The following is a 15,718-nucleotide window of genomic DNA, read 5'->3' on the forward strand; positions in this document are numbered from 1 at the left end:
ATAAATATTGAACAGTTTGGGCTATCTTTAGTCACAAATAAAAGGTATTCTGATTCTTCTAAAGTAAGCAAATTGCACAGTCTTTAAAAGTAAGAAGCATAATCAGCAAGTATTTGAAGTTACTTTTAATTGTCCCTATTCCTATTAAGAGAAAAAGATTCAGCCTTTGCTGTTTATTGATTGTCATTGATAATTAAGTCTCCAAAGATCAACTGCTTGCTGTGAAATCCTTGCAAGAATATAAGACATCACTCCCATGACTGACAATACAGTAAAAGCTCTCAAAAATCTGACAAACTCTATAATGCATTATTCATATTTCCTATACATTTTAGAAACTCTTTCTATTCAGGTCAGTAAATTAAGAATAAGGAAGAAGCATCTAAATGTTCTTTCAGCTTAAAAGGTATGATGATGTACTGAAGCACTGTAAGAGACATTCAATATACACAAAAAGCATCAATTTGATTTTGTGATTAAAAATTATTGTACTCAACCAAGGATTACCGTGATTCCAAAATATTAACTGGAAAATATTTATACTTTTAGTGTTAATCAGACTTCGTATGAATGTTTGTCTAAGCCAAATGTCTTGAAATAAAATCAGAATTGCATCCAGAAATTTAACAGAAGTTTACTGAAGTAAAACATACTTTTAAAAACAAGAATGTATTACATCATTTATGGGAAGGAAGTCCTATCTTCACCTCTCTCACGACACATTTTTCTAAGGAATTTATGTGCTGCTTTTTATTGCTTCCATCAAACCACAAACTGTCATCAACCAGTACGGTGCAAGAATCACCTCTATCTTTCCCAGAACATTCATATAATGATCACTAGATCTGTAAGGTTCAACTGTGGTCAATGCACAGCTTGTGGATTTGCACATTTCCACGAGCTGCACAACTTTCCTCTACATCAACTGCTTTACCACCTGGGCAGGTCACTGCTACAGCTGTTCTCTCGAAGATTTCTCAGCTTTTATGCCATTTTTTTCTAGTAAAAAAGTTGTGCAAACCAAACTATTAATTTCTTCTAGTTCTGTAAATGTAACTCTTTTGGGTTATACTATATATAACCCACATATCTATAACTATATAACAGTAGACTTTCATGCTGTTTCACACAGTCCACCCTACTACTCCCGACTTTCCTCTGATCCTGTTACCAGTCCCTTGTTCACGTTCTCAGAAAATTGAGGTTTCCTAAGTTCTGTGCAAGTTTACGTCTTATTCTGATATTCTTTATTCTATGCAATGAATCCCTAACATAATCTGATTGGGAAAGAAGTAATTTAAGAAGATTAAGATTCTTTACAGAGATTAGTCTTAAGAGTGTTTCCGTTTGTTTGCTCTGTAGTAATGAATATATATTGAAAACAACCCCTTCTAAATAGAATTAATCCAAGCCTGCATCTCCATATATCTTTTCATCTCTCCTCTTCCTCCTTCGTATATCAGCAAACCTTTCAGAGGCATTCCAAGTGTTGCAACAGTAAGTTTGCCTTCCTTAGGATAGTTTGAAGAACAATATTTATTTCTATTTCTACCCCAAAAACGTCACTTTTTTCTCACTTGCATTTGCCAATCTAAAAAAGATGCCATCTTTCCACAAAATCTGCCTTGTTGGTAATGTTCATGGAAATAGAATGATTGCACGATAGAATGGCCTGAGTTAAAAAGGACCATAATGATCACTTTCAACCCCTCTGCTATATGCAGGGACACCAACCACTAGATCAGTTCAACATGTTCCACAGTGTTACTGAAAACTGATAAGCAAATAAAGGTGAGAAATAATAGGAAAACCTATTTACTTTTAACAATAAAGTGTCACACTGAAAGAATAAAGAAAACAAATGAATAAAGCTGAGAATGTTCTCACTGACACTAACAGAGTACTGCAGGGCTTATACACAGTAAAAATATCTTTCTGAAAATACATCTAGAGGTGGATGAAACATTTATGCTTTCTTTGCAAATTAAACTATGATTTTTCCTAGAGTACCATAAGCAGTTTTTCTTAATATAAGGTCTGCTCCTTCTTAGCATGCATCTTCAGCTAATGAAGAAGTGATGCACCTGTGCTATTCTAAGTGCATGTGTCACTAAAACCACTGTTAATTGAGGAGCACAACAGTAAACCTTTACCAAGACAACCTCCTACTCAAGTACCAATGTGCCTTCAAAAATAGCAAAAAAAAAAAGTCTCAAAGATAGAGTGCAATTTTTACCTGCAGTATTGTAGAAAAGCAGCTTTCAGTAACTTTGTCTTATCTTCTTGAGCTACAATTTCTAGCCTACTGGCTGGATCAAACGCAGGACTCTTAATAACACAAAGAAAGTATTTCAGATGAAAGACAAATAGCAAGCTTCATTATGAAATTAAACCTGTTTTTCTTCATAACAACATAGATTCAAAATAAAAGTGCCACTTGGAAGCAGTTGTGCTTTTTAAGCCCAAAAGATAACCTACAATAAAGTAGCTCTGTGTGTGTACATGTAATATGTGTACACATATGTTTTAGGCGTTCAAAACTAACATTTTTGACAAAATTTTACAAAATAACAACAAGTTCTATTGCTCACAAAAAGTGCAGACAAATCTAGATAGAGATTAACCCAGTAAGAAAAATATAGTTCCATTTGAGCAACCACCACAAAGGTCTTCCACTAAAACACTAGCTTATAGTAACACATCTAAAAAGGTGATTTAACAGGAATAAAAATTGAAACTCACTATTAGCCCATCAACATCACCCCTATTTCCTATCTTAGCAAGGTTTTCCATTCTTCCCGCCTACTCCAGGGACATCTTGACAACAAATTCTACACACATTTTAAAGACAACATGTTTGAAGTATTTAAGAGGTTACTAAACACACACTGCCCAAAATGGCAATAAAAATGCTATCACACACATTTTGGTAGGGCTGTATTCAAACAAAAATACATAGAAGAGCAGAAACAATATTCAGCACCTATCAATTTAGACTCCAAGCTTTTCAGAATGCAGTAAGAAAATTCTGTCTGTTACACACATAAAGGAAAAGGCTTTAGGGATCATCCTGACAGAAAAGAGCAAAATCTCCAATCTCTACAGTTTGAACTCAGAATTCTATCAGGCCTAGTGACACCTAGTAATACATCTGTGATAAAAATTACATATTTCTTAGAGATTTCTACTCCAGATCATGGGGTAGGGAGAAGAAACGCCTTACCCAAACTGACAAATACTGTAAGAGAGAATACAAACTGTCCAAAAATATATTTTGTTTCTGTTCTCGCTTTTCAACCATTACCTCACTTATTGGTCCAGCAACAGAAGAGGACAGAGAATCTTCAAGGTCTTCAGGAAGCACAGAAATGTTTTCTCTGGATAAGATGGTAATAAGTCCACTTCTTTTGGCAAAGAAGATGGGGAGGCTAGTATAAGAGCCTGCTCCTAAAATGCTGTCTCCTAAGATGGCAACAAAGGAATAAAGGCATGTCAAACGCAATATTAAGAAGAAAATACGACACAGTTTCATAAACATAGATAAAATTTTGTTAGGAACCAATAGTAATTCCCACAACTGCACCTGACTTACAAAAAGCATGAATACTGTTTGCTACCAATGATGTACGTTTGAGTGCACTGTTGAGTGAAAACAAAATAAACCCACCCCAAAAAAACCATCAAGATTCTGGTAGCTCAAACTCTACCTAATCTCTGCTTCAGACTGAAAAACACCTCTGAATATCAAGGACAATGTATTTGGACACCTGGCACAAAGAGCTATGATGAACGTTAGGTTGACCTTTAAAACAAAGCTAATTTCAAGAAAAATTGAACGTTGGAGGGAGGGGAGGAAAAGAAAAAAAAAAAAAGAGGCCAAAACAAAATAAAGATTCCCAGGTCATCAGTTATCAGTTTTGCCCAGAAAGGTTGTGGATGCCCCATCCCTGGAGGCATTCAAAGCCAGGCTGGATGTGGCTCTGAGCAACCTGGTCTGGTCGCTGGTGACCCTGCACATAGCAGGGGGGTTGAAACTCGATGATCATTGTGGTCCTTTTCAACCCAGGCCATTCTATGGTTCAGTTATCAGGATTGTAGATCTATTTCATCTAAAATATGCAGAATAATCAGTAATGGTATCAGCTGTCATTTTGGTTTTCCTCCATACACTTACCAAAAAAACCTTCAATTTGAAAGACAGAGAGAGAAAGACATGTAAATATGATTCTACTTTCTATGAAATATAATGGCATAAACACATTCAATTAAAAAACATCAACAAAACATTACATTTTTCCCTGTACACTACCTTGAAAGCCAAATAAAATTTTCTCCTGTGGTAATGAGATTCTCCCAGTTCCAGTAGAACAAGCAAACACCTCATCTTCCTTATAAAGGTAAGCAGCGTGGCTGAAGTAATCTGGGACCACCAGACAGCACATTACTTCCTCTTCAGACTGAAAGTGTTACATATGAACAGTATCAAAATCAAAACAAATAAACATCTAACATTTTTAAGGCTGATCTAGAGTTGCATTAAATTTATTTTCTCTTTTTTTAAACAAGACAGGGATAAAGCAACAAAAAAACCTCAGACCCAAAAGGATGCTTTACATTTGCCCTAAAGTTTAAGATGTTAGGCCTATAACTAGCAGTGTTTCCCAGGGGTTGGCATTGACGCCAGTTTTATTCAGTATCTTCATCAATGACCCAGATGAATGGATAGAGTCCACTCTCAGCAAGTTTGCTGACTATACAAAGCTGGGAGGAGTGACTGTCACATCAAAAGGCTGTGCTGCCATTCAGTGGGATCTGGACAGTCTGGAGAGTTGGGCAGAGAGGAACCCAAGGGCAAGTGTAGAGTCTTGCACCTGGGGAGGAATAAGCAACTGCATTCAGCAGTACAGGCTGGGGGATGAGCTGCTGGAAACGACCTCTACAGAGAAGCTCCTGGGTGTCCTCACTGACAACAGGTTGGCTATGAGCCAGCAGTGAGCTCTTGTGGCTGAGAAGGCCAAAGGTATCTGGGGTGCATTACAGAGTGTGGCTAGCAGGGTGAGGGAGGTACAGACTCTCCGCTCTACCCTGGTGAGACCACATCTAGAATACTGCGTCCAGTTCTGGGCTCCCCATTTCAGACAAGCATCTCCTAGAAAGAGACCAGAGGAGAGCAAAACATATGATTAAGGCCTTGGAGTAACTCCTTATGAGGAAAAGCTGAGAGATGATCTCAGTACTGTTTATATTTGTCTTAAATACGGGAGTCAAGTTGATGGTAGCGGACTCTCTTCGATGGTAAGCAACAATAGAACATGGGGCAATGGGCAGAAATAGGAACACACTAATGTAAGGAAGAACTTCTTTACTGTCAGAGTGACAGAGCACTGGAACAGGCTGTCCAGAGGGTTTGTAGAATCTCCTTCTCTGGAGACATTCAAGACCCACTTGGATGCCAACCTGCACAACCAGCTGTAGGGAACCTGCTTTAGCAGGGGAGTTCAACTCAATGATCTCCAGAGGTGCCTTCCAACTCCCACAATTTTGTGATTCTGTGATCTCTTTTTTGTTGTTTTTACAAAACAAAACTCCCTACTCAGTTTAGAGCTTTCATTTGCATACCTGAAAAGATGGATTATACTGTGTGACCTCCACAACAACATCATCAGACATCTGGAAGCCTTTATCTTCTACAGTTATCAGAGTATAGTAGACAAGGCATGGATGATCTCCAGGATGCCATGCTGCAGCAAGTATCACCAGTCCATCACTATTCAACAAAAGAGCTCACATCAGTAGAGATGATTATTAAATATTTCTCTTGCTTGAACTCTATCACTTGGAAAACAGATATTTAAGTACAATTACAAGTAAATACTTCCCATATTGCATAGTAGTACAATATTTTAAAGGTAAATTACTACTTCTTTCAGAAAAGCAAACTCTGTGTTCAAAAGCAAACTCTTTGTTCTTTCATTCTGTTTTAATAAAAATATGCATACTGCAGTACAAAACTGAACCAATCCAGTTGTAGAAATTTTATGTAATTAAATACAAGACATACAAAAAACTTTCTACATTTGCTGTAATATAAGTTATATTTGCTATTCACTGACTTTGTATTATAAAAACCTAATAAAAATGACATTAAAAAAATGAAAGAAGTTATTCTTAGGTAAAGAGTCATAACACTAGAAAGCTGATTTTGTGCTTCACGCTATGATTATCTAGTTAGCTGATGTGCTTATTTTATTAACAGTGACAATCAAGTAAAATTACATTTTAGATTATTAGAAAAAGATTTTGATAAGAAAGCAGAATGCAACTAGTAGATATACTTTACCATATGCAAGTGAACTTCCTTACCGATTCTGCTGTAAATCCATATACTGTATATTTACTCCTCCTTTAATATCTTCATAGTTACTTTCAGAACCCTAAAAACAAATAAACAAAACAGAAAGAAACTACAATGTATCTGGCTTAAAACCATACACAAATAGGCTGCTTATTAAGGAAACAAAACAAAACTTCCCAGTGAGTTTGTTCTTACCCAAATCGCATCTGAAATGTGTTCCTTCAGGATTCTGTTGACATCCCAGCTGAGAATATAACGTTCTGATGAACTGTCAATCTCCCATTTGTTTAAATTTGAATTTGTTAGCATATAAAAGCTTGATCTCTCTTTATCCCACAGAACACTAGAAATCTGCATTTAAAATAGGAAAATCTCAGATACAATGATCTATATCACTCAGTCCACACAAAAATCACTTCCTTGAGAAACTGGAACAAGAGGTGAAACTTAAAGGCTTTGCAAACTCCCCAGGAAACACTGTGCTTTAAAGTTTGTGTTTTTTTTTTTTCAGATTTAGAGAATAAATAATCATTCTCCAATATATAACATACATATTTATTTGATTTCTGTCTGCCTTTTTATTTAAAGAAAAAAAATAATGTATATAACATAAAATCATTAAGAGTCTTCTATTTTTTCTTTGACATCATACACCCATAGGCAAACTTGTGCTTTTCCTCTCCAAAACACTGAGACTAGAAAGCACAGACAGAAACTAAAGTAGATTAGCATCCGAATTTTTTCAGGCTTACCACAGCATCATTTCCAGGTGATAATATACCCAGAAGAGAAGAAACTTTTCGACCAATTCCAGAAAACATGCCCTGACCCTGTGGCAGAGCATGCTGATGAATCTTGCCAGAATTATCTGGAATCAGTCGAACTAGCTGGCCTCTGGAAGATGATAAAATAAAGCTTCCTCCCTTAAAAAAAAAAAAAAAAAAAAAAGGGAATTACGTTAGAAAGTTAAAAGCACATTCCTGAAGTAATTAAATAGTCATAAAATTCTTCGTCAGCTCATGAAGAGAAAGACTGAACAAGACACCAGCCATGCATATTACTTGAGCATTAACAGAAATGTTATATATTTTTATATACATCTGAGTAGGGCAATAGCAAACATGTAACTGCAAAAAGATATTACCATGCTAGCGTCATATAAGATCAGAACATATTATATGCAATATTAGAAAAAGGTGGGGCTTTTAAATGTTTTTGTTTTGCTTGTTTTGTTTTGTTTTTGTTTCTAAGAAATACTAAAAATTAGCACTTAGCAAAATATTTAACTGGTAGTCAGTACCGGAAGAGAGTCATCTACTTAGCTCTGACAGCATCACATTTTTACCCATGAAACTCATTTCAGTCTAACCACAATACTAAAATCCCACGTAGCACTGTGGACCTTATACTGAAAATTAGTATTACCTTTGCACTAGAAAAATGTGAAGTCTTGAACATAAGGCAAAGCATAAATTCCACTCTAGATGCTTATACACTTTATTTTAAAGGCAGGAACTTCTGTGCTAGTGCATTTTTTGTGTCCTAATGGGTGCCTCTACATTAAATTTGCATCAGGAGTGTGTTTCTGAAGTGATCTTCTGCTAGTCTCCATGTATTACATGCTGGATCCCATTACAGTACTCTACCTGTACTAGCATTATATCCTTTGAAAGAATCTAAACTGAAAAATGGGCTCTGACCACTAACAGGCATTCACTTCATTTCATGAACTCGTTTCAAATAACAACCCCGTGAAAATTAACCAGCGTAGACAGTGGCATTGCCATAGCACCAGCCACAGCCTGGAAGCTGCTAAAACAAAGTTGACCTAATTTTCATGATCATATCATGCAAAAGTTACGCTAGAGATAAGTCTGTCCATCAATACGCACTTTTAGATCATTGACTTAAAACGGTTCCTTTAGCTCTAAATTCTCACGCTTGCAGTTTTAACAATGAAGTCAGTGTGAAGATCTCACTTTCCTCAGTTTGACATTAAAAAACTGGACACAGTAAAGCAGTATTTTTATATAAATCTATTGCACTGTACCTTCACTGCTGTCAGGAAACTGCATAGAGAGCCTCCAAAGTCTGTGAAAGTCTCAGTATAGGAACCCTCATGGGCAAGACTGGGCCAGTAGCGCACAGAACCTTCACTGGTAGCAACCATTATTGCCAGGGACTTGAAGTGGGAAAATAATCATCGTAACATGCAAGACAAAAACAATCAGACTGCAGCTCTACCTACATCATCCTATTTTACATAAAAAGATATTGAGACTGTGAGGGACTCACATGAAAATGTACTGAATACATATGGATACACATTCACAGGCATACACTGAACAGCAAAATGATTCTTAATACACGCACGGAATGCTCTACTTGCTTGTTTTGCTAATAACAGCTTGTACGGGTTTGTGTTTCTGATACTTCAGTTTGCTACTGAAAAGCAAAAATTTACAAGGCAAGGTGCAAGACAAAAGATGTAGTGGGGAATTCTGGATGCCAAGATGATGACTTAACATGGAAGATTATAATTTAATAAAGAAACTGCTCTGGATTGATTAAGAAAATGAAAACATTTTTTTCTTCAAAAAGACGTAAGGACACTGTGTGCCTCTATTAGGGCTTCCGACCCAGACACCAAATTCAAAGCATGATGCAAGAGACTTCCAACATCAGCTTTGCTATAAAGACTACAGAAGGGGAAGGTGCTTGTTTTTTGCTTTTCAGCCATGTGTACTCCGAATTTAAAGACAGCTGAACTCTTTTCAGCTAGTACATAGTTCAGTTGCACCTGCTTAGACTGAGTATTTGAACACCCAGATGTTAGTTAACTAAATATTTCTTCATTAGTTGAGAAAGCATGCTCACAGAAACTGTATGGCATTCTGATTACGTAACATGTAAGAGGCATAAAGTGAAGAGACTTTATTTCAAGCATATTTAACAGAAATCAACAATCCTAACTTTTAAAATATAATATAACGAGTACACAACTTTAAAATAGATTAAAATCAAAATACACCAGATAAAATAGAACATATTAAAGGTTGGTCCAGCAGTATTTTTAAACACAGACTTTGAAAAGTTGGATCACCTGCAAAGAAGGTGCGTCACCTGAGGAACTAAGACAAGATATAGCTGCTAAACTGGAACTCCACTGGTAGTCACTGGGTGGCAGCTGGAGTTCCTTGCACAGAGATAACTGTAAAAGATGCAATTATAAAGATTAGACTGTAAGAACTTACTCCTGTGCCACAAAGTCTCCACAGCTGTTGACCCTGACAAAAGTTGATTTTAAACTAGCCTGCGCACTGCATGAGGGGAAAAAAAATAGCACAAGATAAAAACAAAGAAAGTCAAAAGAGATTTTTCAGCAAGTTTATCATAACAAGCAAACGGCTAAAACACACACACACACGCACTTTCAAACACAGCAGTTTTCCTTCTGTTATTTCTGAATGTTTCTCACAACTCCGCAGCTTTGTTTCTTCTCAGAGGTGCCATTACTTGGACATATCTTAAGGATCTTAAGGAGCTCATGTGCAAGCTCAAAGGAAAGAAGAAGGTCCATGAAACGTGGAAAAAGGGTCTGACCACTTGGGAAGAATATAGGAATGTAGTCAGGGCCTGAAGGGATGGAACGAGAAAGGCTAAAGCCCGTCTGGAATTGAATCTGGCTAAAGTGATAAAGGATAATAAAAAAAGGCTTCTTCAAGTATGTTAACAGCAAAAGGAAAACTAGGGAGAATGTGGGCCCCTTACTAAGTGAGGGGGGGGGGTTCTGGTAACAGGGGATGCTGAGAAGGCAGAGGTACTGAATGCCTTCTTTACTTCCGTCTTCAGTGAAAAGGCTCTCCCTTAGGTTTCCCACACCCTGGAGGTTAGAGAGAGGGTCTGGGGAATGGGAGACTTCCCTTTAGTCAGGATAGAGGACGTGCGCGAGCGCCTAGGCAGTACTAAGGTCCACAAGTCCATGGGACCTGATGGGGTGCATCCACGTGTGCTGAGGGAGCTGGCGGAGGTCCTTGCCAAACCACTCTCCATCATTTTTGAGAGGTCTTGGATAACAGGGGAGTCCCTGAAGACTGGAGGATAGCCAATGTCACTCCGGTCTTCAAAAAGGGCAAGAAGGAAGATCTGGGTAATTATAGGCCTGTCAGCCTCACCTCTGTCCCTGGAAAGGTGATGGAACAGCTTGTGCTGGATACCATCTCCAGACAACTGGGAGAAAAGGAGGTTATCAGGAGTAGTCAGCATGGGTTCACCAAGGGGAGGTCGTGCTGGATCTCTTGGAAAGAGTCCAGCAGAGGGCCACAAAGATGGTGAAGGGCCTGGAGCATCTCCCCTATGAAGAAAGGCTAAATGAACTGGGTCTGTTTAGGCTTGAGAAAAGACGACTGAGAGGGGACCTGATCCAGGTTTATAAATATCTGAGGTGTGGCGGCCATAGCGGTGAGGCCAGTCTCTTTTCAGTGGTACGTGGAGACAGGACGAGGAGAAACGGACATAAGCTGCAGCATAGGAAGTTTCGCACAAACGTGCGTAAGAACTTCTTCACGGTGAGGGTGACGGAGCACTGGAACAGGCTGCCCAGGGAGGTTGTGGAGTCTCCTTCTCTGGAGATATTCAAGTCTCGCCAGGACGCCTACCTGTGCGACCTGGTGTAGGGAACCTGCTTTGGCAGGGAGGTTGGACTCGATGATCTCTAGAGGTCCCTTCCAACCCCTACAGTTCTGTGATTAATATAAGATACTAACAAAACAGCAGAACAAATTAAATAGAAAGCACTTGAGAAAACTCTGGCCCTGGGCAGCCTGGTCTACTGGTTGATGACCCTGCACATAGTTGGGGGTTGAAACTAAATGATCACTGTGGCCCTTTGCAACCCAGACCATTCTATGATTGTATGATTCTATGAAAGGCTGAGGAGGGACAACATTCTCCTATCTTAAGAAAAGTGACATATCAATCAGAAGAACAATAATCCCTGAAAAAACCTCTGTTAAGTACCAGAATGCTTGACATTTCTGCACTGACATTAAGAGCAGAATCTCTATAATTAACAGATGTTGCACTAATTGGAAGATATAGATTTTGCAACTACAGGGCTCCTCTGAACATACTTGCTACGCACTGTGCTGCTGTTAGAAAAATGTTCCCAGAGAAAAACATATTTTTCTTGACATAAGAAAAACTAAAGGAAATATATATTCAACACTGCTGAAACTCACTTCAAAGTCACTGTTGGGAGTGTCTAAACCAACATGCAAGATACCAACTCATTTCAAAATACTGGAATAAACTTTATCAAGGCTAACACATTAAAATATAGAAGTTTCACTTGGATGTTAAGGTGACAATTAGAAATGAAGTGAGAAATACAAAGCAGTTAAACTCAGCCAGAAACTTGAATTACTGCTGTTAGCATGACTTCATACCAAATGCTGCTGTTGGTGGAAGAAGCAAACTTCAAGTTATAAAGAAGCCTTGATTTAAAGCAACACAACTGGATAACTTGTCCAACTAGCTCACACATACACATTTTTCATCTTAGTCTCTCATTTACCTTTGCAACAGGAGACTGACCAATCTTCCAAATAATCAGCCTCTCTTTATGGACTAGCCAGGCCCATCCGCTTTCATCCACCTGAACGCTCAGATGGTCATCAGCTACACAGAAAGTAATTTTTCAAAGGGTTAATATTTTACAACAATACACAGTAAGCTGAAAATCAACTCACCTTCAGTCTCATACACAAAGAGCATCTTTTGCAGCAAAATTAAATTCCATGTTAGATCTTCCACATATTTAAGATACCAATTAATACATACAGTATAAAAAATCCATTTGACAAATCCTCAACTTTTGAGAGCGAAAAGCAGCACTACTCTAGAAGCTGGACAATCATTGCAGATGAAAATCATCTTTAAAACAGCTGAAGAATTTTACAAAGCTATTATAAAGCTTTGTAACCAACATCCTTGGTTTCTCTTATCTCTGCTAGATAAATGAAGCTTAAGTAATTTATTGAACTGAGAAAACAGTTTCTACTATTGGGGTTTTAGAACTGATATCAAGCCATCGCTTCTGTTTATTTTCATCCACTGATTTTATCATCATCAGAGAGCTGAAGCTTAATTTAACTGACTGTGTATCTAATTTAATGGCTCAGAGCACGTGGATTAAAAATAATAAAAGAAGGAACAACCAGTTCAGGAAACAAGAGAATTAAAACAAGTCAGTATCTGAGCAATGCTTACACGCATCCATATGCCTGTATTATTATAACTGCAATTACAGTTAAGCACGCTGGATTCTAACAAAATCACAGGCATTTCATTTTCCACTGCAGTCAGTTTTTAAATGGCATCAACACCACCTTAACTTTTTTTTTTTTACTTGTCTTACCATCAGCGTTTTTCAGGGCTTCCATCACCTTAACAGGCAGGGCAGATCCAAAAGCTTTCACATCGTAGTTAACAGTCTCACTTGCTGAGGGATGCTGTATAACTCTGGTGGGAGTTGCTCTTAAACAAAACAAAAGTTGTGATTAGTTCTCTATTGCTTCTTCAGAAACTCCAACAGTCCTTCACTTCAGATGTCTACACTTTTCATGATTCTGTTTTGTCTTCCTGTTCCTTTCTCTATTTCAGACACATCTGAGGAACCCTCATATTCAAAAGAGAGGGTTAGAACATATCAAACTTGCAGCATTTTATATTAAACTCTAGTAGAATAAAGCTGAGAAAACTGACAAAGTAAACTGACACACCACTGAGTTCCATCAAGCAGGTATTATTACAGTGATGGATGCATGGGGAATCGCTCAACCAACATGCACACCAACTACATATTTAAAGATAGATCATATTCATTACATTCCAAGGACATGGGCAAAAATTCCAAGAAATAATTAACATCTCTGATGGTCATGGGATGAAGGATGAAGTCATTCTCGTTGTAAATTTCCAGCCTTTTAAGTGCGGGGTAGCTCAAAGCTGTTCATTATTCAGGAAGCACAAAATGCTCAATTATAGAGTGTTTCAGTCAGAACTGGGTAACATGAGATGATACCAAATATCCTACCAAGAAAAGATCTCAGTCAACACAATCAAGACAATACTGGGCACGTGAATTTACTGCATCTTTCAGAAAGGCTCCTTACTGAATATCACTAAATAAATCAAGCATATAGACAGGCAGAAAACTCTTATTGTGGCCTGAATTACGTATAAAAGAAAGGAATAAACAAAAATAAAGTAGAAAACAGAGGCTGATTTACTCCCTCCAGCAGAGGGCAACATTCTACAGGACCTGTCCTGATGTCTAAACTCTTCAGCGCAACTGTAAGAGCACCCGGAGGGAACACCTCACTGGCCGCGCGGCGTTATCTAGGATTTCTCCATCGCCGGCCTGACTGCTGATTACCTCTACCACCCGCTACTGTTACTGCAGCACCGAGCACCCTGCCCAGACTCTGCGCTGCGGCTCGGCGCCCCTCAGCCGCACTCACCGAGCCGAGAGGGAACCGCTCCTCCGAGCCACCGGGGAGAAGAGCCCGGGGGAGCCGGCCGCCGCCACCACGGCCAGGTTCTTCCTGCTGCCCGGTCGGGACAGGGGGCTCGGAGCGGCGCTGCCGAGGGCCCTGCGGGCTGAGCTGCCGGGAGTCCGCGGCGAAGCGGGAGCCGAGGGGAACATGGCCAGAGGAGCGGAGGCAGAGCGGACGCTCCCGCGTGGCGCCCCCGAATGACGTCGAACAGCGGCGGCGCCGACGAATGACGTCACTGTTCTGCGCCCGGCTGGGCGGGAAGGGAGCCCCTGGGCTGCAGTCGGGGAAACCCCGGGGGCAACTGATGGTTGTGTTGGGTGTCCGCGTGCGTTTCTAGAAGGTCCGTAGCGATGTCCTCAGGGAAGAAGTTGAGCTGTATGTAGGTTGTCAGAGGAGACAATCAGTTAAAATGAACTGAATGAATAAATAAACATTCAGAAAGTACCCATCGTTCTTTCCCACCGCGGTGTTTGATTAAAGAGAGAGCATTTAAGCTCACAGTTGGTGATTTGCCATTTGATTGAAAAATGGTGTAAAAAATACTGCTTAGGCAGACCAGCTGCAAATAGCTGCCTGCCTGTTTTGGAATGAAATTAGTTTGTAAAGATAGTGGTAGCTCAGATTCCATCATCTGCAGACAAAATTCTCATTAATTGGTTATATACTGTGAGTGGTATATAGGAAGCAAACTTTACTGAGTGTGCCTTTCGGCACTGTGCAGGTGTTCAGAGAAAGGTGTGCATAGAAGGTCTGCAGCGTATTCATGAGAAATCTCCTGCTCGTCAAAATGGAGTTACCCAGCAGGTCACAGTATTAACTGATCTGTCTCATAGCATCATGAGTTCAAGATTTCTTAAGCAATTGGCAGCAATTCTCTGAGTTCAAGACAGTTGGAAACATCGAGCAGTGTAGTCTCAGCCAGTTCAGTCTTTACCTTTGCAAAAACTTGATATTCTTTTCTATTACTCCACTAATAGGAATCCACTCCCTTTTCAAAGAGTTAAGTATCTTGGTATCAGAAGATTAAAATAAAAAGTTGAATTAACTGCTTGCAACCCAAGTTAAAAGAACTTCACTGTTGCCAGTCATTCACTGCATTTAAGATAAATAGCTTAACAAGTAGCTTAAGTAATAAGATTAATGTAAATAATGTAAGAAGATAAAATTAATTAGTAAAATCAATTTGTCCCTCTCTACTCTTGACCTTTTGAGGCCCCATCTGGAGTACTGTGGCCAGATCTGGGGCCCCCAAAACAAGAAAGACAGGGAGCTCTTAGAGACGGTCAAGAGGAAGACCACTAAGATGATCAGAGTAAAATGCATTAATTAGTAGTAGATTCTGAAAAAAAGTATTTGTGTGCATGTGAAGTTAATTATTTATAAATGTTTGGGAATCATTTTCATTTTTTTCCAATACAAAGAGGATACGTTTAGGCCAAAGTAGCACACCAGTGCATGCAGCATAGAAGAGAGGGGTTTTATATAATGTACTGCAAGGGCACTTTAAAAACTACTAGTTGCAAGACAGTTCTGGCCTTTCACTCAGGAGATGTTGGATAAGTTTGATCTGACTTGTTCAATGGACTTTACCTGTGATCAGAAGCTTTTCTGAGTACCATTTGGTATTTGCAGTACACTAGCAGAATCCTCATTCATGGAACTGAGCCTCTTACTGTTAACAGTAGTTTAAGTAAAACAAATAGCACAGAGCAGAGCTTTTGAGCACAGCCAGCAACAGCCCACAACATGCTCTTCAAGGTTGTGGTTTTATTTAATAATAAAAAAGCAGACTGTGCCCTCTTAG

At 39.0% G+C, this 15,718-nt stretch overlaps 1 protein-coding gene across 1 annotated transcript in view; it reads right to left on the reverse strand.

Annotated features, from left to right (window-relative positions):
• NUP133 (nucleoporin 133) overlaps positions 1-14,136 on the reverse strand; it is a 31,653-nt gene extending 17,517 nt beyond the window's left edge. The window contains exons 1-12 of the mRNA XM_085219760.1: positions 13,879-14,136; positions 12,774-12,892; positions 11,931-12,034; positions 9,459-9,566; positions 8,406-8,537; positions 7,108-7,278; positions 6,551-6,706; positions 6,364-6,434; positions 5,620-5,767; positions 4,310-4,457; positions 3,305-3,462; positions 2,237-2,328 (exon numbers count right to left, since the gene is read on the reverse strand). Of these exons, the coding sequence (XP_085075886.1) occupies positions 2,237-2,328; positions 3,305-3,462; positions 4,310-4,457; positions 5,620-5,767; positions 6,364-6,434; positions 6,551-6,706; positions 7,108-7,278; positions 8,406-8,537; positions 9,459-9,566; positions 11,931-12,034; positions 12,774-12,892; positions 13,879-14,063 (1,592 nt within the window). The 5' untranslated portion in view covers positions 14,064-14,136. The remainder of the gene's footprint in view (positions 1-2,236; positions 2,329-3,304; positions 3,463-4,309; positions 4,458-5,619; positions 5,768-6,363; positions 6,435-6,550; positions 6,707-7,107; positions 7,279-8,405; positions 8,538-9,458; positions 9,567-11,930; positions 12,035-12,773; positions 12,893-13,878) is intronic.
• Positions 14,137-15,718: the final 1,582 nt, after the last annotated feature.

This window comes from Meleagris gallopavo, chromosome 2 (assembly GCF_905368555.1).
Source record: "Meleagris gallopavo chromosome 2, MGAL_WU_HG_1.1, whole genome shotgun sequence".
NCBI lineage: Eukaryota > Metazoa > Chordata > Aves > Galliformes > Phasianidae > Meleagris > Meleagris gallopavo.